General features: G+C 47.7%; 1 protein-coding gene across 1 annotated transcript; it reads right to left on the bottom strand.

Annotated features, from left to right (window-relative positions):
* Positions 1-851: 851 nt before the first annotated feature.
* On the bottom strand, positions 852-16,329 carry ret (ret proto-oncogene receptor tyrosine kinase). Its single transcript, XM_004077511.5, has 20 exons — positions 15,997-16,329; positions 9,834-10,070; positions 9,450-9,737; positions 9,142-9,380; positions 8,862-9,057; positions 8,584-8,783; positions 7,478-7,760; positions 7,255-7,386; positions 6,886-6,996; positions 6,699-6,815; positions 6,390-6,634; positions 6,156-6,303; positions 5,979-6,086; positions 5,687-5,901; positions 5,432-5,554; positions 5,290-5,360; positions 4,275-4,412; positions 4,070-4,169; positions 2,583-2,730; positions 852-1,811 (listed from the first exon to the last, which is right to left on the bottom strand). The coding sequence occupies exons 1-20, from the start codon at positions 16,070-16,072 to the stop codon at positions 1,654-1,656; spliced, it is 3,333 nt and encodes a 1,110-aa protein (XP_004077559.1). The 5' UTR covers positions 16,073-16,329; the 3' UTR covers positions 852-1,653.
* Between the last annotated feature and the right edge of the window lie 1,030 nt (positions 16,330-17,359).

Genomic DNA, 17,359 nt, shown 5'->3' on the forward strand with positions numbered 1-17,359 from the left:
ATCTTTATTACTATATAATTATTGCATTTTATGCTAATTTAATTTAGTTCATTTTTTTAACTGTTGGATGTTTTTGGTTTTAGTTGCATCTCGAGGATTCATTAAAATGCTAAGCACACTATAAATTAAAAATTATATATAAATGTACGTAATTACTTTACATTTTCCCATATTTCTGAAATATAAAATAAATCTAGATTTGAATGACTTACAGTCTAACTACAGTTAGACCGACTCTGAACTGGACCTTTAATGCTTCCAGATTTAATCACTAACAGAAATCATGTTAAATTACTGACTTTCAATAAGTAAAGCAGTAAATGTTTCCACAAACTTCCATGATCAGCCATCAGATGTGACTGGAACACACAGAACCTCATGGGAACTGCTGACCTCGGCTTCATCACAGAAGTTTCAGAAATGTAAGAATGTCATTTTTTATAAAATGTTGTATATTGTCAGAGTACAACATGGAACACAAAGTATCTGATGAAAAGCTCATAAATACAAATGTTTAAATCTTACTGCTCGAGTCCTTTTTCCTCTTTGTCACAACAACAAACATTTGTTTAAGCCTGAAGGAAATGAAAAAATTTTGTTTGTGGATTTAAAATATTTTTGAAACTTTAGAACACCTAATATCACAATGATAGTTCTAGTACAAACTTACTTTGAAGTAAGTCTAAAATCTTGATTTCACCAAATGTAATAAACATCAAAGAATTTGAATCAATTTTGTTCTATTTTTGAACCAAACTTTGAAGTTCTAGACTTGATTTTATCTGTTTTTTTCACAAACGTTTCTGCATGTGTCATAGTTTAGTGAGATGAGAAATAAAACACAGAGAGACTTTTTAACGAGCCGATGGTGCCACAGATATCTTTATGTAAACGTTGAAAGGACAAGGTTCAAATCTGAATGTTTATTAATAAGTGAAACACAATCAAAAAACAGAACAGCAGTGACAGAGTTTGGCTTACACAAGCATGACAGTGATTGGAAACTTGGACAAAGGAGCTGAAAACATCAAACTCACGGTCTCACATCCTTTAAACAGAGCAGCTTTATTAGATTAAAGTTTGAATGTAAAAAAAACAACAGCAAACATACACATAAATACCAGAGCAAAACTAAGAAGATAGTTCCTAAAACATGTTGGAGCTTCTTTTGTTTGGCAGCTTGGAAACATCTTGTTGGAGAAACATTGTGGACATTTCCAGGAACCCCTACAGTAGAACCTTTCCACGTTCAGAAGCAGTCCCGACTCAGTCGCAGCTGTCTACCGCCTGTGATGGTGCAGTGTCCCCGTTCAGTCCTGGACTGGAACTGGTCTTCGTGCTGCACTCTGACAGCAGGAGGTTTTTGTAGAAGCATCACAGGCACTTAAAGGACAACAACACCGACGAAAAACTGGGACAATCGTCATGCAGTGATACAGTTTGGCCAACGTGACCTGTGAGGTCACGACTAACACAGTGGAGAGCTCCATAACACACGGGTCTGTTTGACCCTGGCGCTTGTGCAGCGAACAGACTTGGTTTTGTAAAGCTGAATACCCGTGCAGCAGAAATAAAAGGGAACCAACTTTACCATCGGATTGTTTTTATGTACAGCCGTACAGAATATCTAGTCATCTTTCTACAGGGCTGTCTTTAGCTATCAAGCGTGTCCACAGCTTTTGGGGGTGAGGGCAAAGCCATCCAGTTTGCATAAACACTATCATTGGCATATCTTGTAAAGACTGGGTTAGTGGCATCATGTCTGCTGAGCGGTACCAGGCTCTTCTCAGGCCAGTTGGGGTATGACATGCCTAAAAACGAGAACACATCATTTTTCTGCACTCAGTGACAGGTAAACAGTGTGCAGGGAGTAAGGCTCTCAAATCAAACTCTGCAGTGCCTCTGGAACTAACGGGGCTTTGGTTTCAGTTTCTCATCAATGAAGCATCCTTTCGTGAAGGACCGCCTTCCATTAACGGTTGGAAATCGCAAACGTGTGAAGCTAAAATCACAGATTTAAATAAGCGTCACTTGAGAGCTGCATTCAAAAGCCTTACTGTTTATATGTTCAGGGTATGGAGTCAAAATAGATCAAATGCCGACACATATAAGAAACTCTGCACATGTAAGACAACCTGGACTCCAAACCAAAACGAACGACTGAGTCAGAGCGGACCTGTTTCCAATGTGACACGACGCTTCCTCCATCAGCCAATGAGGAGCTGCGATCGGGAGCTGGAGGCTATTTACAGGTTACGTAAAATGAGGCGTGGCTAGGAGGAATAGATTATAAATAGGAAAAAAGTATATCTATGTTTATGTATGGTCCATATTTACAAACCTTATGTGTTTTGGTCAGCTTTCATGTACATTTGAAGCAGGTCCAAGTAAAGAAAAAAGTCAAGACACAAACCCCTTTTTCACTGCGCCTCTCATTTACCAGGAAATGGGAGATATGTCAGCATCAAACCACAAACGGCATGCCTAGATCACAGTCACACACACTGGACTACGGAAAGCCAATCACAGCTTGAGTTGTGTGTCCTGTCTCTAAAAGCGAGTAAATGCATGGGAGATTCTACCATAGAGCTTGTTTTCAATCCATGTGGAGGGGAGGGTTCGAGGGAGGGGGGCGTTATTACAGTCCACTAGTGGGGTGTCCTCTTCAGAGAGAGCGTCGTCGTACAGCAGGGCGTCAGCGGGAGTGGACGCCGCCAGGTCCAGGTAATCCTGGGAAGAGCAGACGATGGACAGATTAGGGAGCAGAAGTTCTGCAGAACAAACCGGATCCTGCTGGACTTTATGGTGAGACCGTCTGAAACCCAGGATCCGGACATGCCTGACTCCACTGTCCTGAATCTCCACATTCAGGACGAGCCTCTGTGCTCCACTCTGTCAGTAAACACCTTTACTCCTCCAGAACTAAGTCTGTGTTCTGAACCGCTCAGGAGGAGGAGACGTTCCCGGCGAGTCTGTGACCGGACGTCTGCACTACAGCAATGAAACCACACCAGCTCTGAACACATGAAGCGTTTGGGTGTTGTTGTGAAGGAATATACCATCATTCTGTAAACGGCTTTATGATTTGTCATCCTGCAGAACAAACGGTTCTTGACTTTCACAGAGCCGACTGGACCCACTTCCTGCTTTAAAACCCTTGTTCTCTGTTCTTTATGCCCCCATCGTCCCTGATGGACAGAAGCAGGCTTTCAGAGAGGCTTCCTGTTAACATATGGGAAAGATGCAGACTGAAAACTGTGAAATCATTGACTATAACCCACTTGGTAATGAACAATTGCTTCTAATTGCTATTTACCCTCTTGTTTCCACTAGATAGAGCAAAGGTTCAATTCCCTTTTTCAGTGTTTGGTTTAAGTTCAGTCACGCCAGGGTCACGAACAAATGAAAAGTTCTATATGTTTTAGGTTAAACCACTGTATATGAGAACTGGACTGAGTGGCCCCGCCCCCTGGAGTTCCAAACAGGAAGTACCCGAAGTAAACGTCTGTTACTGTCATTCTATTGGTTCTTGATGTTGTTCACCGTTTGGGATATCCCCCCCAGGGGTCACCACGGCAACTCAGCTTTCACCGCTTCACACACTTGGTTTGGCAGAGAGTTTTACGCCGGATACCCTTCCTCTTTTTGTCACGAATCAGACCTACTCGGCCCAATCCCTGCTCACTGATGACGTCTGGTTCCAACAAGCGGGGGCCGTAAAAATGCGACTGAATGGACTGGATTTGGTGGGGCCAGGAGTAAAGCCTTTTCTCTGGACGGCGTCACACTCAGTCCAGTTCTCTGATCCAGATTCCTTTTCATCCAGAATCCTTTGGACAGAATGACTGATTTTCTGTTATAAACGTGTTTGTTCTTAGTCTTTCCAGATTTAAAGTCTGACTTTGTGGATGCATCAAGAAACCAGAGAAATCTGTCTGTCCATCTGCGAATCTGAGCAAACTCAGAGGAAAAGTAGAACAACTTTTCAAGTTTTTTTTTCCAAGTTTCGTCCATGGAAAAAGTCCCCCCCCCCCCTTTATGTTCAGCTCAGTGTGTCTCTGCAGCATACCCGACTCTTCACCATCATCTTTTCCAGTTCCTTGCTGATGTCTGAGAACGTCGGCCTCTTGTCTGATTCTTGTTTCCAGCATCGCAGCATCAGGCTGTACCTGCAGGAGAAAAAAGACACTCTCAGTAAAAACTGTAACTAAAGTATTATGGGATGTTTTCTCCGAGCTGATGACATGGAGGCCAACGGAAAGAGTGGAGCTCACATTTCCTCGGAGCAGTTCTCCGGCCTCTCCATCCTGTAGCCGGTCTTCAGGAGGTTAAAGAGGCGTTCAGGGGCGATACCCGGGTACGGATTCCCACCGAGTGTCACTATTTCCCACAGCAGCACACCGAAGGACCAGCTGGAAGACGTGCACAAACCACTAAAGAGGCGCCACAGCAACACATTTGTCAAAATAATGTAAAAATAAGGAAACTGCTTTGGGAGGAAACCTCTGAACACGAGACGTTCACTGCAGCTTCTTCTTGTATGACCCAAAAACCAAAATGTAAAGGTGACTCATGAGTGGTTTAGTAAATGAGTGTTTACGCTTCTGCTTCTGAGGAGGACAAAGCAGTAGTGTAAGGATGACTCAGCACTCTCACTAACTCCCAGATATTTCCCTGAATAAGCACGGAGAAGAAACGATTTAAACTGTGACACGTTTAGACACTGCCGTGTCGGTTCTGCACACGGCTGCAGGGCGCTAAAGCAGAAGGACGCTCCTCAGCTAAACCCCAGAAGAACAGCAGAACGTCAGCACTGGAACGCAGCGGAACGCCTCCATCAGGCGGTTCTGAAGGACCGAACATCACATTCCACGATTTTTAGGAAAACTGAGTTCATAATGGAGTCTGTAGTTTCTGAGAAAATGTACATGCTGGCTATTCTGTGTATCATATCTGTAAACTGTTGAACTCCTTGACATGACTGGATCCTTGTTCATTTTAGTCACTTTTTGTGGTTTTCAAACCTATTTTATTGGAAAATCTTATTTCCATGATTTTAGAGCTGATGACATGTTTTAGTTTGCAAACATGATCTTCTTTCCATGTGTCATTTGAGTGGCAGGAATAAACCTTTGTGAGTAAATTTATGAGCCAAATGTGACTTCTCCCCACACATTTACAAAAGTTATTTTTAGTTAAAACCGCTGGTTTATAGGTAGCATGAAGCTTTCTGTGTTAGTTATGAAGAAAGATTGATTAGAAAGGTCAGAAGTGTAGCGTCATACTCACACGTCACTTTGAGTCGTGTAGATGTGATCAAACAAGGACTCTATGGCCATCCACTTCACGGGAATGCGGCCCTGATCCATGCACAGACCTGGTTAGAGCTTTTATCATCACAGCATCAAACACATCAAAGGCTTTTCTTCACCTTGCTCCTCTTGACGTACGAGTCCTCCTCATAAACGTCTCTGGACAGGCCAAAGTCTGAGATCTTCATCTTCCGGCCTTCAGCCACCAGGACGTTTCGTGCTGCGAGGTCTCTGTGCACCAGCTGGAACAGAAGACGCAAATGTAAACGTCTTCCAACAAAATGTACAGAACAGAAAGCTGATTTTCCTATTTTGGTGCTGAACGTTTTTGATTGGGCTGCACTTCTTGAACTCTGACCTGTCGGCTGAATTACCTTCATTTCTGCCAGATACTGCATCCCTCTGGAAATCTGCCATGCAAAGGAGATCAGGTCTCCCATGGTCAGGGCCCTGTCGTCCGGGTTCTCCAGGTAGCTGGAGTTTCGGTTCGCATCTCTGCCCATGAAGCTCGGGCCAACTTTCCTGCTTTCACGCAGGAAGTTCCGAAGAGATCCGTACTTGGCGTACTCGACGATGAGATACAACGGACCTTTGGCGGGAAAAGCAGCAGTCAGGAAGGGTGAAGAACATTCTGGAGGATCCCTGAGGGACGGCAGGAGGTCTCACCGTCTTGGCTGCAGGCGCCGTACATCTTGATGACGTGTGGGTGGTTGACCTGCTTCAGCAGAGTGAATTCTGACAGAAGGTCACGCAGCTCACTGTGAGAAGCGTTCTCTGTGGAGGAGAGTTGGAAATGATCCGTCCGCTCCACACCATCGTCACATGCAGACTCGGCGGTTTTACCTTTAAGCATTTTCACAGCCACAGTGGTGTAGCCGGCCTTCCCTTTCAGCCTAAAGGCTGTCGCCTTGACAACTTTCCCAAACTCCCCTTCCCCTAAAGTCTTGCCAAGCACCAAGTTTTTACGGGGAAACTCCCACTTTGGATCCTCCTGTGGGGACATTTTCTTTCCATTTACTCATCAAACAATTCAAGCTGAAGTGGGGAAGAGTTCCAAAAAGCCTCAGAAGAACTCACGGGTATTTTGAAAGTGTCGGTCTCGATGGACTCCTGAGAGCCTCTGCGAATGTTGTTAGCGGGGAAGCTGATGGGATAAGACTGAGGCGTGCGGCGGAAAGTCATCTCTGCGGACGCTATGGGGGGTTTGGGCGAGTTCTTGTGGTAGCGGTGGAGGAAGTACGACGACAGGAGGATGGACACGATGAAGGACAGGAGCAGAGCGGTGGCGACGATGGTCTTACACATGTCATCACAGATCACGTCTGAAGGAGAGCAGGTGGTGAAATTATTCTACTTCACCTTTCCCTGGGATTTTCCATCACTCACCCTCCACGTCTTCCTTCTCGCAGAAGCATTTATCGGTGTAGCAGTAGCAGGTTCCATGGCCGGCCCGGACGCCGTTTCCGCTCAAGCCTCGCTCGTGGCCTCCGGTCACAGGTTTGGCTGCAGACGAGAGTCAAGTGTGAAGGAGAGCAGTGTGCTCCTTCATGCGTGTTGTGATCGTGCTGCATACTGGTGCAGTCCTGGGGGCAGATGGACACGTCTTTGCTCTCCACTGCATCACAGAAGCCGTCCGGACAGGTCCGCAGGTCCGGAGAACAGGTGGAATAGTGGTCAGATATCCCTGGAATGAGAACACAAGGATGATGAACAGCAAAATGGGAACATTTCCACAGGCTGGTGGCTTTCAGGACTTCCCAAACGAAAACCTTCCACCTGTGTTTGGGTCGGCCCAAACTGAAACCGCTGATCAGATGGATCCACCAGCAGGATGTGAGGCCTTCCTTAGTTTCATCACCACCTCGGAGAAAAGCCCCTTTTCCCTGGTTTCATCACAAACAGCCTTGATTTGCTTTGAAATGGTTGTTAAAAAGTTCCGCACCTTTCCCGGCGCCTGGCCTCCACAGGCACCTCCCCGTTGTTGCTCCCAGGCCGCGGAAAGCCTCGCAGTCCCTGCGCTGTCTCTTTTCAGCGCAGGACAGGAGCTGCTGGTTGTCCTGAATCTCCTGTTCCGCTGCAAAGCAGAAACCATGAAAGAAGAGGATCCGACTTCACAGAAGTCTGCAGACGTGTTTGTTCTGAGCTTGGGGGAACAGCCGCCTCACCTTCTCCGTCCAGCAGGACTTGGATCTGGGTGCTGGTCTCCAGCTCCTTAAATTCCTCCTGAGCCACTACAGCGTAGCGTAGGTCCTGACACTCTGGCCTGTGCAGAGGCTCAGAGTCGTTCACGTACAGCAGCCCCCACATCCCGTCCGGGGCCTGCGTGATGCTGATGGCGGCGTGGCAGGACAGCGAGGATGCAGATGCGTTCTTATCCAGGACCTCCAGCCAGTACGTGACTCTGAAGCCGCCGAACTCCAGGCAATTTTCCACACAGATCCTGCCGACCTGAGGAGAGACGCAGCAGGAAAACCTCCATCAGTCCAGCAAGTTCCTGACAGCAGGTCAGTGTGGGGCCATAAACTGAAACATCGGAGGGAGGGAGCCTGCTAACAGGAACACCTGAGATAAACAAGGGGTTCCCCGGAACAGCGACACCTGCTGTTATTTAGAGGAACAGCAGAAAATGAGCTCCAGCAGGATCCAGGGATGAGTTGGCTCAGGGAAACCAACAACAAAAACCAGAAGAAGAGCTTCTATGTTTGGTAGACCTGAAGTCGCATCACCATCTACTGCTGGCTTCCTGCTGAACCAAAGCAGCTCATCTGATGCTCACTGGGCGAAAAGCTTCTTTATACTTTAGTTTTGGCAACGTTTGACGACTCTCTTCTTCTTCGGGTATTTTACAGTCAGTCACTGTTGGCCCATTGAAGTTCTTCAGTCTCTTCATCTGTTTCATAAAGAACAGCCCACATGAGGAACCAAATTCTGGAACATTGGAAGTTCTGAGGATTGTTTCTAACTGGAATGTTGAAATGTCAGACTGACTGAACCTCTAAGAGGTCATTCTTTTTGCACATGACAACATTTGGATCAGTTTTCAAGCAGAGCTGTCAAAATCCCAACATGTACCTACAGAATAAATCAACATTTTTAATAGGTCTGGAACTGCTCTTGGTCTGTCCGTGCAAAACCGTTTCTCTCTGATTTTCTTTCATTTCTTTTTTAGAAATCGAGCAGAGAAAACACAGATAGCCTGTCGTATGGACCTAAAGTTCTGAGTTACGTCTTCTCCGTGACGAGGTTTGGTTCTGACAGCAGATCTCCTCACCTGCGCGTAAACAGACGCTCTGCGTGACACCGTGAACTCCTGAGTGGTGTTGGCGAAGTTGATTTGGACCGGTAAGATGGTGACGTTGAAGTGCAGCAGAACTGCTCCCTCCAGACCCGGATAGGTGGTGTCATTGACAAAGTAGTCGATATAGACGCTGCGGTTCTCTGAAACATGCAGGTTCCTCTTCAGGACCAGATCTGAAATGACAAAATCCTTTAGTTAATTTGTCTAAAGCGTTTGGGCGTAAAAAAGACTTTTGCTTCGTGTGTCCTCACAGTACTCGTGGACGGACTCTCGGATGCCTGCAGGAGTGGTTTTTCTTTCACTGAAGGAGCTTTTTATGTCAAACGTTTCCTTTATCCAGGGGTCGCTGCTCAGCAGAGTCTCCACATATCGATTGTGACTCTTGTCTTTGGGAAAGATGGTGGTTAAATCCCTGTCAAAGACCCGTAAAGACCCAAAAGTTCCTCCCTGGAAAAGCAACAGAACCCAGTCATGAAATGAGCTCAGCCCTCATGGCTCAGTCCTGCCACGCCGCTTCCTGCCGGGACTCACCTTTGTACGGTTGAAGCTGATGACCACATCTGCCGTTTCGGTTCCGTTCAGGTATGGCGCGTTGTCGTCCTCATCGTCCACAAAAACATCCAGCGGAGTCTCCAGCCTGGTGATGAGGGTTTCCGTCCGGACCGTGCAGACCATCACGAGTCTGTAGAGCTCGCTCTCCTCCCGGTCCAGCGGGGCGGTCACCACCAGCTCCGTGGAGTTCTCGCTGACAGCAAACGGCGCTGGAGAGTCTGCAACAGCTGCCTGTGACCACCTGCTCTCCTAAAACGAGTTCTGGGATCTGTTTCGCCGCATCTTACCTGATTCCACGCTGTAGGAGACGGTGAGGTTTGGGCACACGCCGAGCCGCGTGAGCCGGCGGAACTGGCGGAAAGCTCCGGGGAAGCGGTTCTCCACGATGTGGGGGTTGTAGGTGTGCGGGAAGCAGAGCTCCTTCAGGTCCGTCTCAGCACACACGGGCATGGTGGCGTTGACAAAGTCCAGGGTGATGAGGGCTTTCCTTTTGGCTGCGCACTGGGAGCCCTTGATGAAGCTGTTGGAGACCACAGCTTGGACGGACAAGCGCTTCACTGGCCATGAAGTGGGATCTGATGGGGTCAGAGCAGAGAGCAGGTGAGCTCAGACAGAGACCCTTTAGCGGTTCAGGGTTCTTTGGGGGGGTCTGAGAATGAGGCTGGACTCACATTGTGAGCTGAAGTCCGCTGGCTCCAGAGTTCTGTTCAAGTACAGCACCCCAGTAGTGACGTCCATGTGGAACCAGGAGGCATAGTATGGACGTCGGGCCCAGCACAAGGAGAAATGCGGCCGCTCGGCGGCGCTGTCCTGCATGGCGTGCACCTGCAGGACCGGCGTTCCCGCTGGCTGGCCCACGTAAACCGTCTCAATGTATTCCTTCTGAGGGAAGTACAGCCCCGCCGCTCCTGCAGAGACGCAAACGCAGCAAAATCACAAAGCAGTCTGCTTTGTCATGGCAGGAAGCAAAGGCGTGATGTCTGTCCGTGATGTCTGTACACCTGCATCATGAATACCACAGATCACACTCTGGGTGTAGAGCTGCAGAAACAGCATCTGCAGATGTTGGGTGCTTCAAATGACACTTTATGCGCACATTTGAATGAATTTCCTGGTGTGGTCAATAGCGCGGTTTCCCAGTCTCCTTGAAGTCACCTTCAGATGTTTAATTGAAAAACAGGATGCTGGAGAGGTGAGTCATTAGGGGTGTGAGTGCGTGCGCAGCAGCGATCCATAAAGCGCTGGAACGCTGCGGGTTTTACAGGAAAATTGAGATGTGTTCCTCCTGTAATTATATCCTTGTTATGCTCCTCTTCAGCGACGTGGGCGACCATCCAGGGAACGCACTAATGTCATTAGCAGACGGCAAAACTAGATTTTCTCCGTCTGTTGGTGGAGTCGAGGCTCGGCTCTGGTTGCAGGCATTGATTTAATTTTGCCTGGCTTGGATGACAGGAGGTCGAGCTGATGGATAAAATGTGGGCGTCCTTCCTGAAGGATGGAGATGTACTCAGTGGAGATGCAGAGCTTTTTATTAAGTGTTCCTGCAAACGAAGCAGCTGCAGGAATCGGGTCACCGCTGCAGACCATCTACCAGGATTTATTTTCCAGAACTGAATCAGGGAACGTTTGGATGAAACACTTCAACATTTTTACTTCTTAGCGTTTCATAATGGGATGGAATAAATACATGGCGTATACTTGTATAACGCTTTTCTACCGTCCTTGAAGGCTCAAAGTGCTTCAAATAATATAAAAACTCTCAATTGTTAGTTAGGAGAAGAAAAGAATCTAATTTATTTGTTTGGGAAATTGATTTTTCTTTAATTTAGTTTGATAAATGACTGACAGGATGGCTGTAAAGCATCAGCCTGTTAACGGCCTGTTTATTGCAGACTTGAACGCCTGTCTGGGAGCCTTTTAGAGCCACTAGAGGGAGCTATTCTCACGCTGAAACAGCCGGAAATGTCTTCATGGATCAGAGAATCCAGACCTCAGTCCTGACCATCATGGACAACAGGAGTCATTTTAAGAAGATCTGAATGTTTTCAAAGCTTCCAGCTGAGTTTCAGCTGGATAAAAAAATGCAGAGTCATGAATCAGCAGATGACTGCAGGTCCACAGAGAAACCCAGAGGGCGTTAACTCATTAGAGAAGAAGGTTCTGGCTACCAGCCACCGTCGGTCGCTGAGCCTCCTGCAGCGGGAATTCTTGATATCATTCAGAATTCTATTTCTCAGCTGGACAGAAGCCAGCAGAAAGTGAGCACTTTCTATCAAAACTAATTAATTGGATGGACGCCCCCCCCTCCACCCAGCAAACAGCATCTCTAGTCTGTGAGGATTTTTCTCCTTCCTGCTCTTTAAAGATGCCCCATTGAGGCACAAACAGGAAGAAATTCAACAGAGCCGCGCGGCTGATTCGCGAGGGGGGGCAGGTTTGTTTGTGGGGGCGGGGCTTTCAGAAGATGTGGCTCATATGAAGAAAGAGCTCAGATAATGCAGCCTCTCTTCAATCAGTGTGTAAACATCATACATGTGTTTTACAGCCTCCGTCCACCAATAAAACGGAAGCTCGGCGTCTAAACATGGCGTCATCTGCAAAGATGAAACCGTGGTGCAAACAGAGACGCTGTTTGTTTCAGTCGCTGTTTCCAGGAGGCATCCGGCACTGCCGGCCGGAGACGCGCTCCCACCACATCACCTCTCCACGCCCAGCAGTTTTTACGGCGCCTCGCTGCATTTTAGGTGTTCCAGAACAAAGATCATCACATGACCACGTCTCAGGTGACTTCCAGAGTGTCTGGGACCGGTCAGAGCCGATAGGGTGGAACGCCCTCGCCATCGTCCCAGACAAAGACAGGAACTCAATTACCTCAAGCGCACTTCAGATGAAAGATTTACCAGCTATGAGCTCATGCAGCAGAGTCATCCGTGCCCCCACACTTAAAGAACAGGACGTGGTCATGTTTGATGCGCCGCATTGAGAAGAGTCTTGTGGATGGAGCAGAGACCAGCCCAGCCCGGCTTCTCCTCCCTCAAGGTCAACGTGTGACCTTTCAGTTCCTGCTAATAACCTCATTGGAGAGGCCGTGTTTCTGGCAGCAGGCTAATCAATAACCGTGCTAATCAGCAGTGATGCTGATTGTTTTGCACTGATGAGACGGACACGGCTAATGCTGACGGCTGAATCCTCTTTTCCTGCTGCGCGGAGGGCAGAGCGGTTCTGATTTCACCGCCGGTTCCACCTTATCTCCATTTTCTAATCTATAACCAAACGACTGCACGCAGCGACACGACGGAGACATAAACACAGCAAACCTCCAAAGCTCTGGCAGTTATGAGAAGGATTTTCTCCACAGATTCAATTAACTAAAAAGCTGCACATTTGACAACAATTCCACCTTAAAAGCTGTTATTGATCAGAATGTTTGGAGGTCTGGGTTTCCTGTGTTATTATGCGCCGTTGCTTCATCCTGTCACACAGCAGTCAGAACCTGGATCTGATCAAATCAAGCCTGCAGCGATTTTAATCTCCAAACATGGAGGTCTAATAACAGGACGGCCATTTCCTGTTATGATGACACACTCATCCCACTTTTCATCAGCATGATGAGATATACGATCCGGTTTGGAGGAGGCGGTCAGGCTGCAGGTAGATTACTCAGTTTACAGCCATGCATACCATAACATAATGATCAATTACCCTGTCATGTAATCCAATTAGCCCTGAGAGAACACGAGAGCTGAGATGCAACGATCCATGTTCATCGCTCAGCAAGAAAGCAACAGAACATTTCCCCAAAGAAAATCCGCAGTTTGGAAATTCCTCTGGGGGGTGGGGGGTGGGGGGGGCATCAAACCTTTGTCCAAACTGATGCTAAGCCACAAGATTTCCTTCAGATTCTGCAGAAAGCACAGATCCATATGAGCGATCGTCAAGCTCCAAAACCAACATGGATGTTCTGGAGCTTCAATGTGCAGAAGAAGCTTCACAAGCAGCACAAGGCAGCTGGACGCCATTTATGACGCCTCACAGACGCAGGTGATCCTGCAGACGTTCCTGCAGACGTTCCTGCCGAGAGCAGCCAGTGAGCAATGAGGGGTGGTGTGTGTGGGGGGGTCATTTTAATGTTCACTTTCATGAAGCAGTTATTGAAGGTCCAGAGGGCTCAGACATCAACACAGCTGTCATGCACCTCCAGACACCTCCATCACCTCCACGCTCCTTCATGCACCTCCACTCACCTCCACACACTTCCATCACCTCCACTCACCTCCACTCACCTCCACGCTCCTCCATCACCTCCACGCTCCTTCATGCACCTCCACGCACCTCCATACAGCTTGGTGCAGCCATATCATTGTCATTTGCTGGGCTCAGCCTTCTGGAAGGTTCTAATGTTGCAGCCGTTCAGCAGCAGGTATCTTACAGCCATTTTGAGGGCTACTTAAATCTAAAGGCTTGTTGGAAAAATAAACATGAAGCCAGAGAGACAGATGGAAAATGAGCAAAGGAAGGAAAAGGAGAACATGTTGCTGTGACTGCAGAAATGAGCCGTGCTCTCAGGTGAAACACAACCCTAATTTTTACTGTTAAGAGCACATTGTGCATTAGAATGAGCTGACTTTGCTCTGTGATCCATTTGCTGTTGTAAGTGATGGTCGGGCTCGGTAAGCACGGCTTGGAAACTGGAAAATAACTTGTCAAAACCCATGTGAGACAAGGGGGCTAAATGCCCTGAGGGAGAAATTTCAATCAATGTCTCCTTGTGCTTTCACCGCAGCAAATTAGATTGTTCCTGTGCATGGGAGGGAAGTGTGACCCTGAACTGACTGCAGGATGAGACGCAGAGCTCTGACAGGTACGGGGGGCAGCCTCGTCTGCGATGGAAACAGCAGCGGAAGCAAAAGCCTGGAGTTTACGCTTTGCATCTTCATCCTGGAGTGCAGGAGAAGGGCGGAGTCTCACAGCTTCCACAGGGAAATTCACCTTTTGCACCAAAAAATGCCAAAAATGTTGCAAAAACTCAAAGCTTCGAACCCAATGCTGTGGCTCTGATCATGTTTTTACTGTAAGCAGCTCAGAGAGGAAGTAACCACACAAAACCTTCTAATCAAATGTCTCTTCTACTATCTAAAACCTTCAGCTGCTCCAACAGCAGCTCTGAATCCTCCACTGTTTGGTTGTAATAATGACTTAGACTTTCAGTGGTGCTGGATGTGACATTGAAACGGCATCTATTACACAGAAAAATGTCTGATCCAATCAGGAGCTAAATCAAATAGCAGCAAGTGTCAAAGGAGAGTTATTGGTCTGGTTCTCCTCAAAAAGTGCTGATGAAAGCGACGATGCTGAAGTGAGGAGGAGGAGGATGAGGGGAAGGTGCTCTGGGCTGAAGGAGGAGTGTTAGCACTTTGTTTCAGTTCCTCAGGTCAGAGGTCAGCGCCGGGTCAAAGATACAGTAACAAGGTCAGAGAGGACGACAAACGGATCAATGCTTTAATGTGAAAACATCTGCGCTCCTCCGGCGGATCAATCTGTCCACAGATGAGATTATTTCCACCAGACCCGGATAGAAAAACGCTCAAAAACACAATATTTTAGTTGAATCCAAAACCCAACGAAGTAAGGTGTTGTTGTAATAAATAACAGCAAAAATCTGTGATGGACAGAAACTTCACTTCATCTGCAGTTTCTGTCCCCATGTCGGACTTTAACTAAGAGAAGCTTCTAAATGATCCTTTCAACACGCCACTATTATAGATTTGAATAAAAAACAGCAAACTGTAAACTCCTGAAGGCGGGAAGAACAGAAGTCCTTCAGAGGACGGTGACGCCATCACCCAGAAGATCTTTGTTCCAGTGAACCAGCAGCTCCATGCAGGATGGAATCGGGTTGGCGTGCGCCCTGCACCTCCTGCAAACAAACAGCCATGTTTGCCCAGAGACAGCAGCTGCTGCACACCTGCCTGCAGCGCCTGCCTGGACGCACGGCACGCACGCGGCTCTTTTGTTGCTCGGAGCCGCCAGGTGATGGAGGTGATGGCTGCGGTGCCGGGCCGGACGGGTGTAGATTTCAGCACCCCTTTAATTACCAGCACAGCCTTGACTGGGTAAATCCAGCGGGGGGAGCGGTGACCTTCGGTCCACAGAGGAGGAGCCATGTTTGGGGCTTCAGTCTGAACTTGTTTTCCTCGTGAAAGATCATAAAACCACAGCATTTATTTTATGAAGAGCATAAAGACGCTCTACACCCATAAAGGGGGGATTAGAAGTTTAATAGCCCCCACTTCAGGTGAAATAAAGCAGCAGAAGCTCGATGATGATGGGGCATTTCAGAGCTTTTTGCCCCAACTTCTAACTCTGATTGTGAATCTGTAACAAAAGCAGAGATCTTCTGGGGGTCCAGCCTCCTGAGTGACGCACTCTTTAAATTTAGACCGTGTTGGGACAGTTGGGCTGTGGGATTGTGAATGGGATTATAATATTATGGGGTGTCCGACAGACTGACCGCTCTCTGCGGGCCATCGGAGGAACATCACGCACTCGAATCACGCAGCTGCTGAAAAGCTTTTCGTCATTTTCTCTTTCACCTGAACATGCGCAAACTTCTGCGCACTGAGCTGCTTTTTCCTTCAGATGTTCATGAATTTGTCAAAGTTCCGTCCAGTTTAGCTCTAATATACATCCCGGAAAGTTCTGGTTCCGGTGTCTAACACAAAAAAAACCCGCAGTCCGCAGTGAAAACCACGCAGCCACAGTTACTATAACATGTTTTCCGCTCAAACCGGGTGTGTTTTCCCGGTTATCCGGGATGAACCGGCGCCTTACCTCCAAGCAGCAGCAGCAGCAGCAGCAGCTGCAGCGCAGCGGCTGTTCCCGCACAGAAACCACAGCGTGACTCCATCCCGCACCACCATTAGGGGAAAGTTTTCAACGCAGACACAATCCACGCAAGTTCCTGCTTCCAACCCGCAACAGATACACAACCGGGAAAAGCCCAAAAAGTTCGCGCTGAAAGGGAGAAGACACCCGCAAAAGACAGACCCCCGCGTGCGTCCTGCGCGCGCCGCTCCGGGTAGACAGATGAACTCCTCACCGTCCCACCGACGCGCTGCAGAGAGAGGCTCCTCCAGCGGTGGCTGGGTGTGTGTGTGTGTGTGTGTGTGTGTGTGTGTGTGTGTGTGTGTGTGTGTGTGTGTGTGTGTGTGTGTGTGTGTGTGTGTGTGTGTGTGTGTGTGTGTGTGTGTGTGTATATGGGCAGCTCCACAGGGGTGTGTGTTCGCCCGCGCGGGGGGAGGGGGGTCATTCATCAGCAGCTCATCAACTCATACCTGTTCTGTGGACCTTCATCTTTGTTTTCATTCTGTTCACTTTTATGCAAACATTTTAGAATGACATTTTTTTAAGTTTCTCTGCGGCTTAAAAAAGCTTTAGAAATAAAAATACGAACTATTTGTAATAAAACTAAAACTTACGTAAGAATTCACAGGCAAAGATGATGTTTTATGACGTCATGATGTTCTGAGCGTAAATGTTTCTCACTGAGACATCTGAGTGATTCCTGACAGCTGCACTGCCTTCTTCCCTGGGGGGGTCATCTCCCTTGTTTTGTCCTGGATGTTAGGGACAGACCCGCCTCCCTCGACCGTCTTCATGCTGTGGTTCAGGGACTCTCAGGTATCTGTTTGGGCATTTGCTTTTTTAAATTCTGATTTCATGACTCACTTTTCTTATTTTAGCCTTTTATGCTAACATATCAAGAGCCTTTCATGTGTGGTCAAATTGTGGGAGACCTTTCCCCTGGGCCTGGGGGGCTGAGGTATGACAGGCTGAAGGGATGCTGAGGCGAGGCCAAGGCGGCGTCCTTCCACCCCCTGCCTGATGCCAAAGCGTGAGGCTCTCAGAGCGAACAGGAGGTCACAGAGCTTCCTCTGTTGACAGGAGAACAGCACCTCCTCCTCCTCTGCCATTTTAAAACCAATGATTCCTCTGTTTGCAGATGTTTAGTTTGCATTTCTGTAAAGACATAAATAAGATGAAAACAAAGATGCAGAATCTGCTGGAGACTGTTTATGTGGGCTGATAATGAAACGATTCTCATAAAACTCCTTCAGGTTTGGTTTGGAATCACAAAATCAAAAACGTTGATACGGAGTGGATTCTACAATCTGAACAAGTGTGAAGCACCTCA

Source organism: Oryzias latipes, chromosome 15, assembly GCF_053564925.1.
Source record: "Oryzias latipes strain Hd-rR chromosome 15, Olatipes_Hd-rR_3.1".
Classification (NCBI taxonomy): Eukaryota; Metazoa; Chordata; class Actinopteri; order Beloniformes; family Adrianichthyidae; genus Oryzias; species Oryzias latipes.

Coding starts and splice junctions, on each gene's coding strand:
- ret (XM_004077511.5), bottom strand. CDS start 16,072: ATGGAGTCACGCTGTGGTTTCTGTGCGGGAACAGCCGCTGCGCTGCAG. Junction 7,387..7,477: donor AGTCCTGCTGGACGGAGAAG/GTGAGGCGGCTG, acceptor TCTGCTTTGCAG/CGGAACAGGAGATTCAGGAC. Junction 1,812..2,582: donor GATTGAAAACAAGCTCTATG/GTAGAATCTCCC, acceptor TCTCGTTTTTAG/GCATGTCATACCCCAACTGG.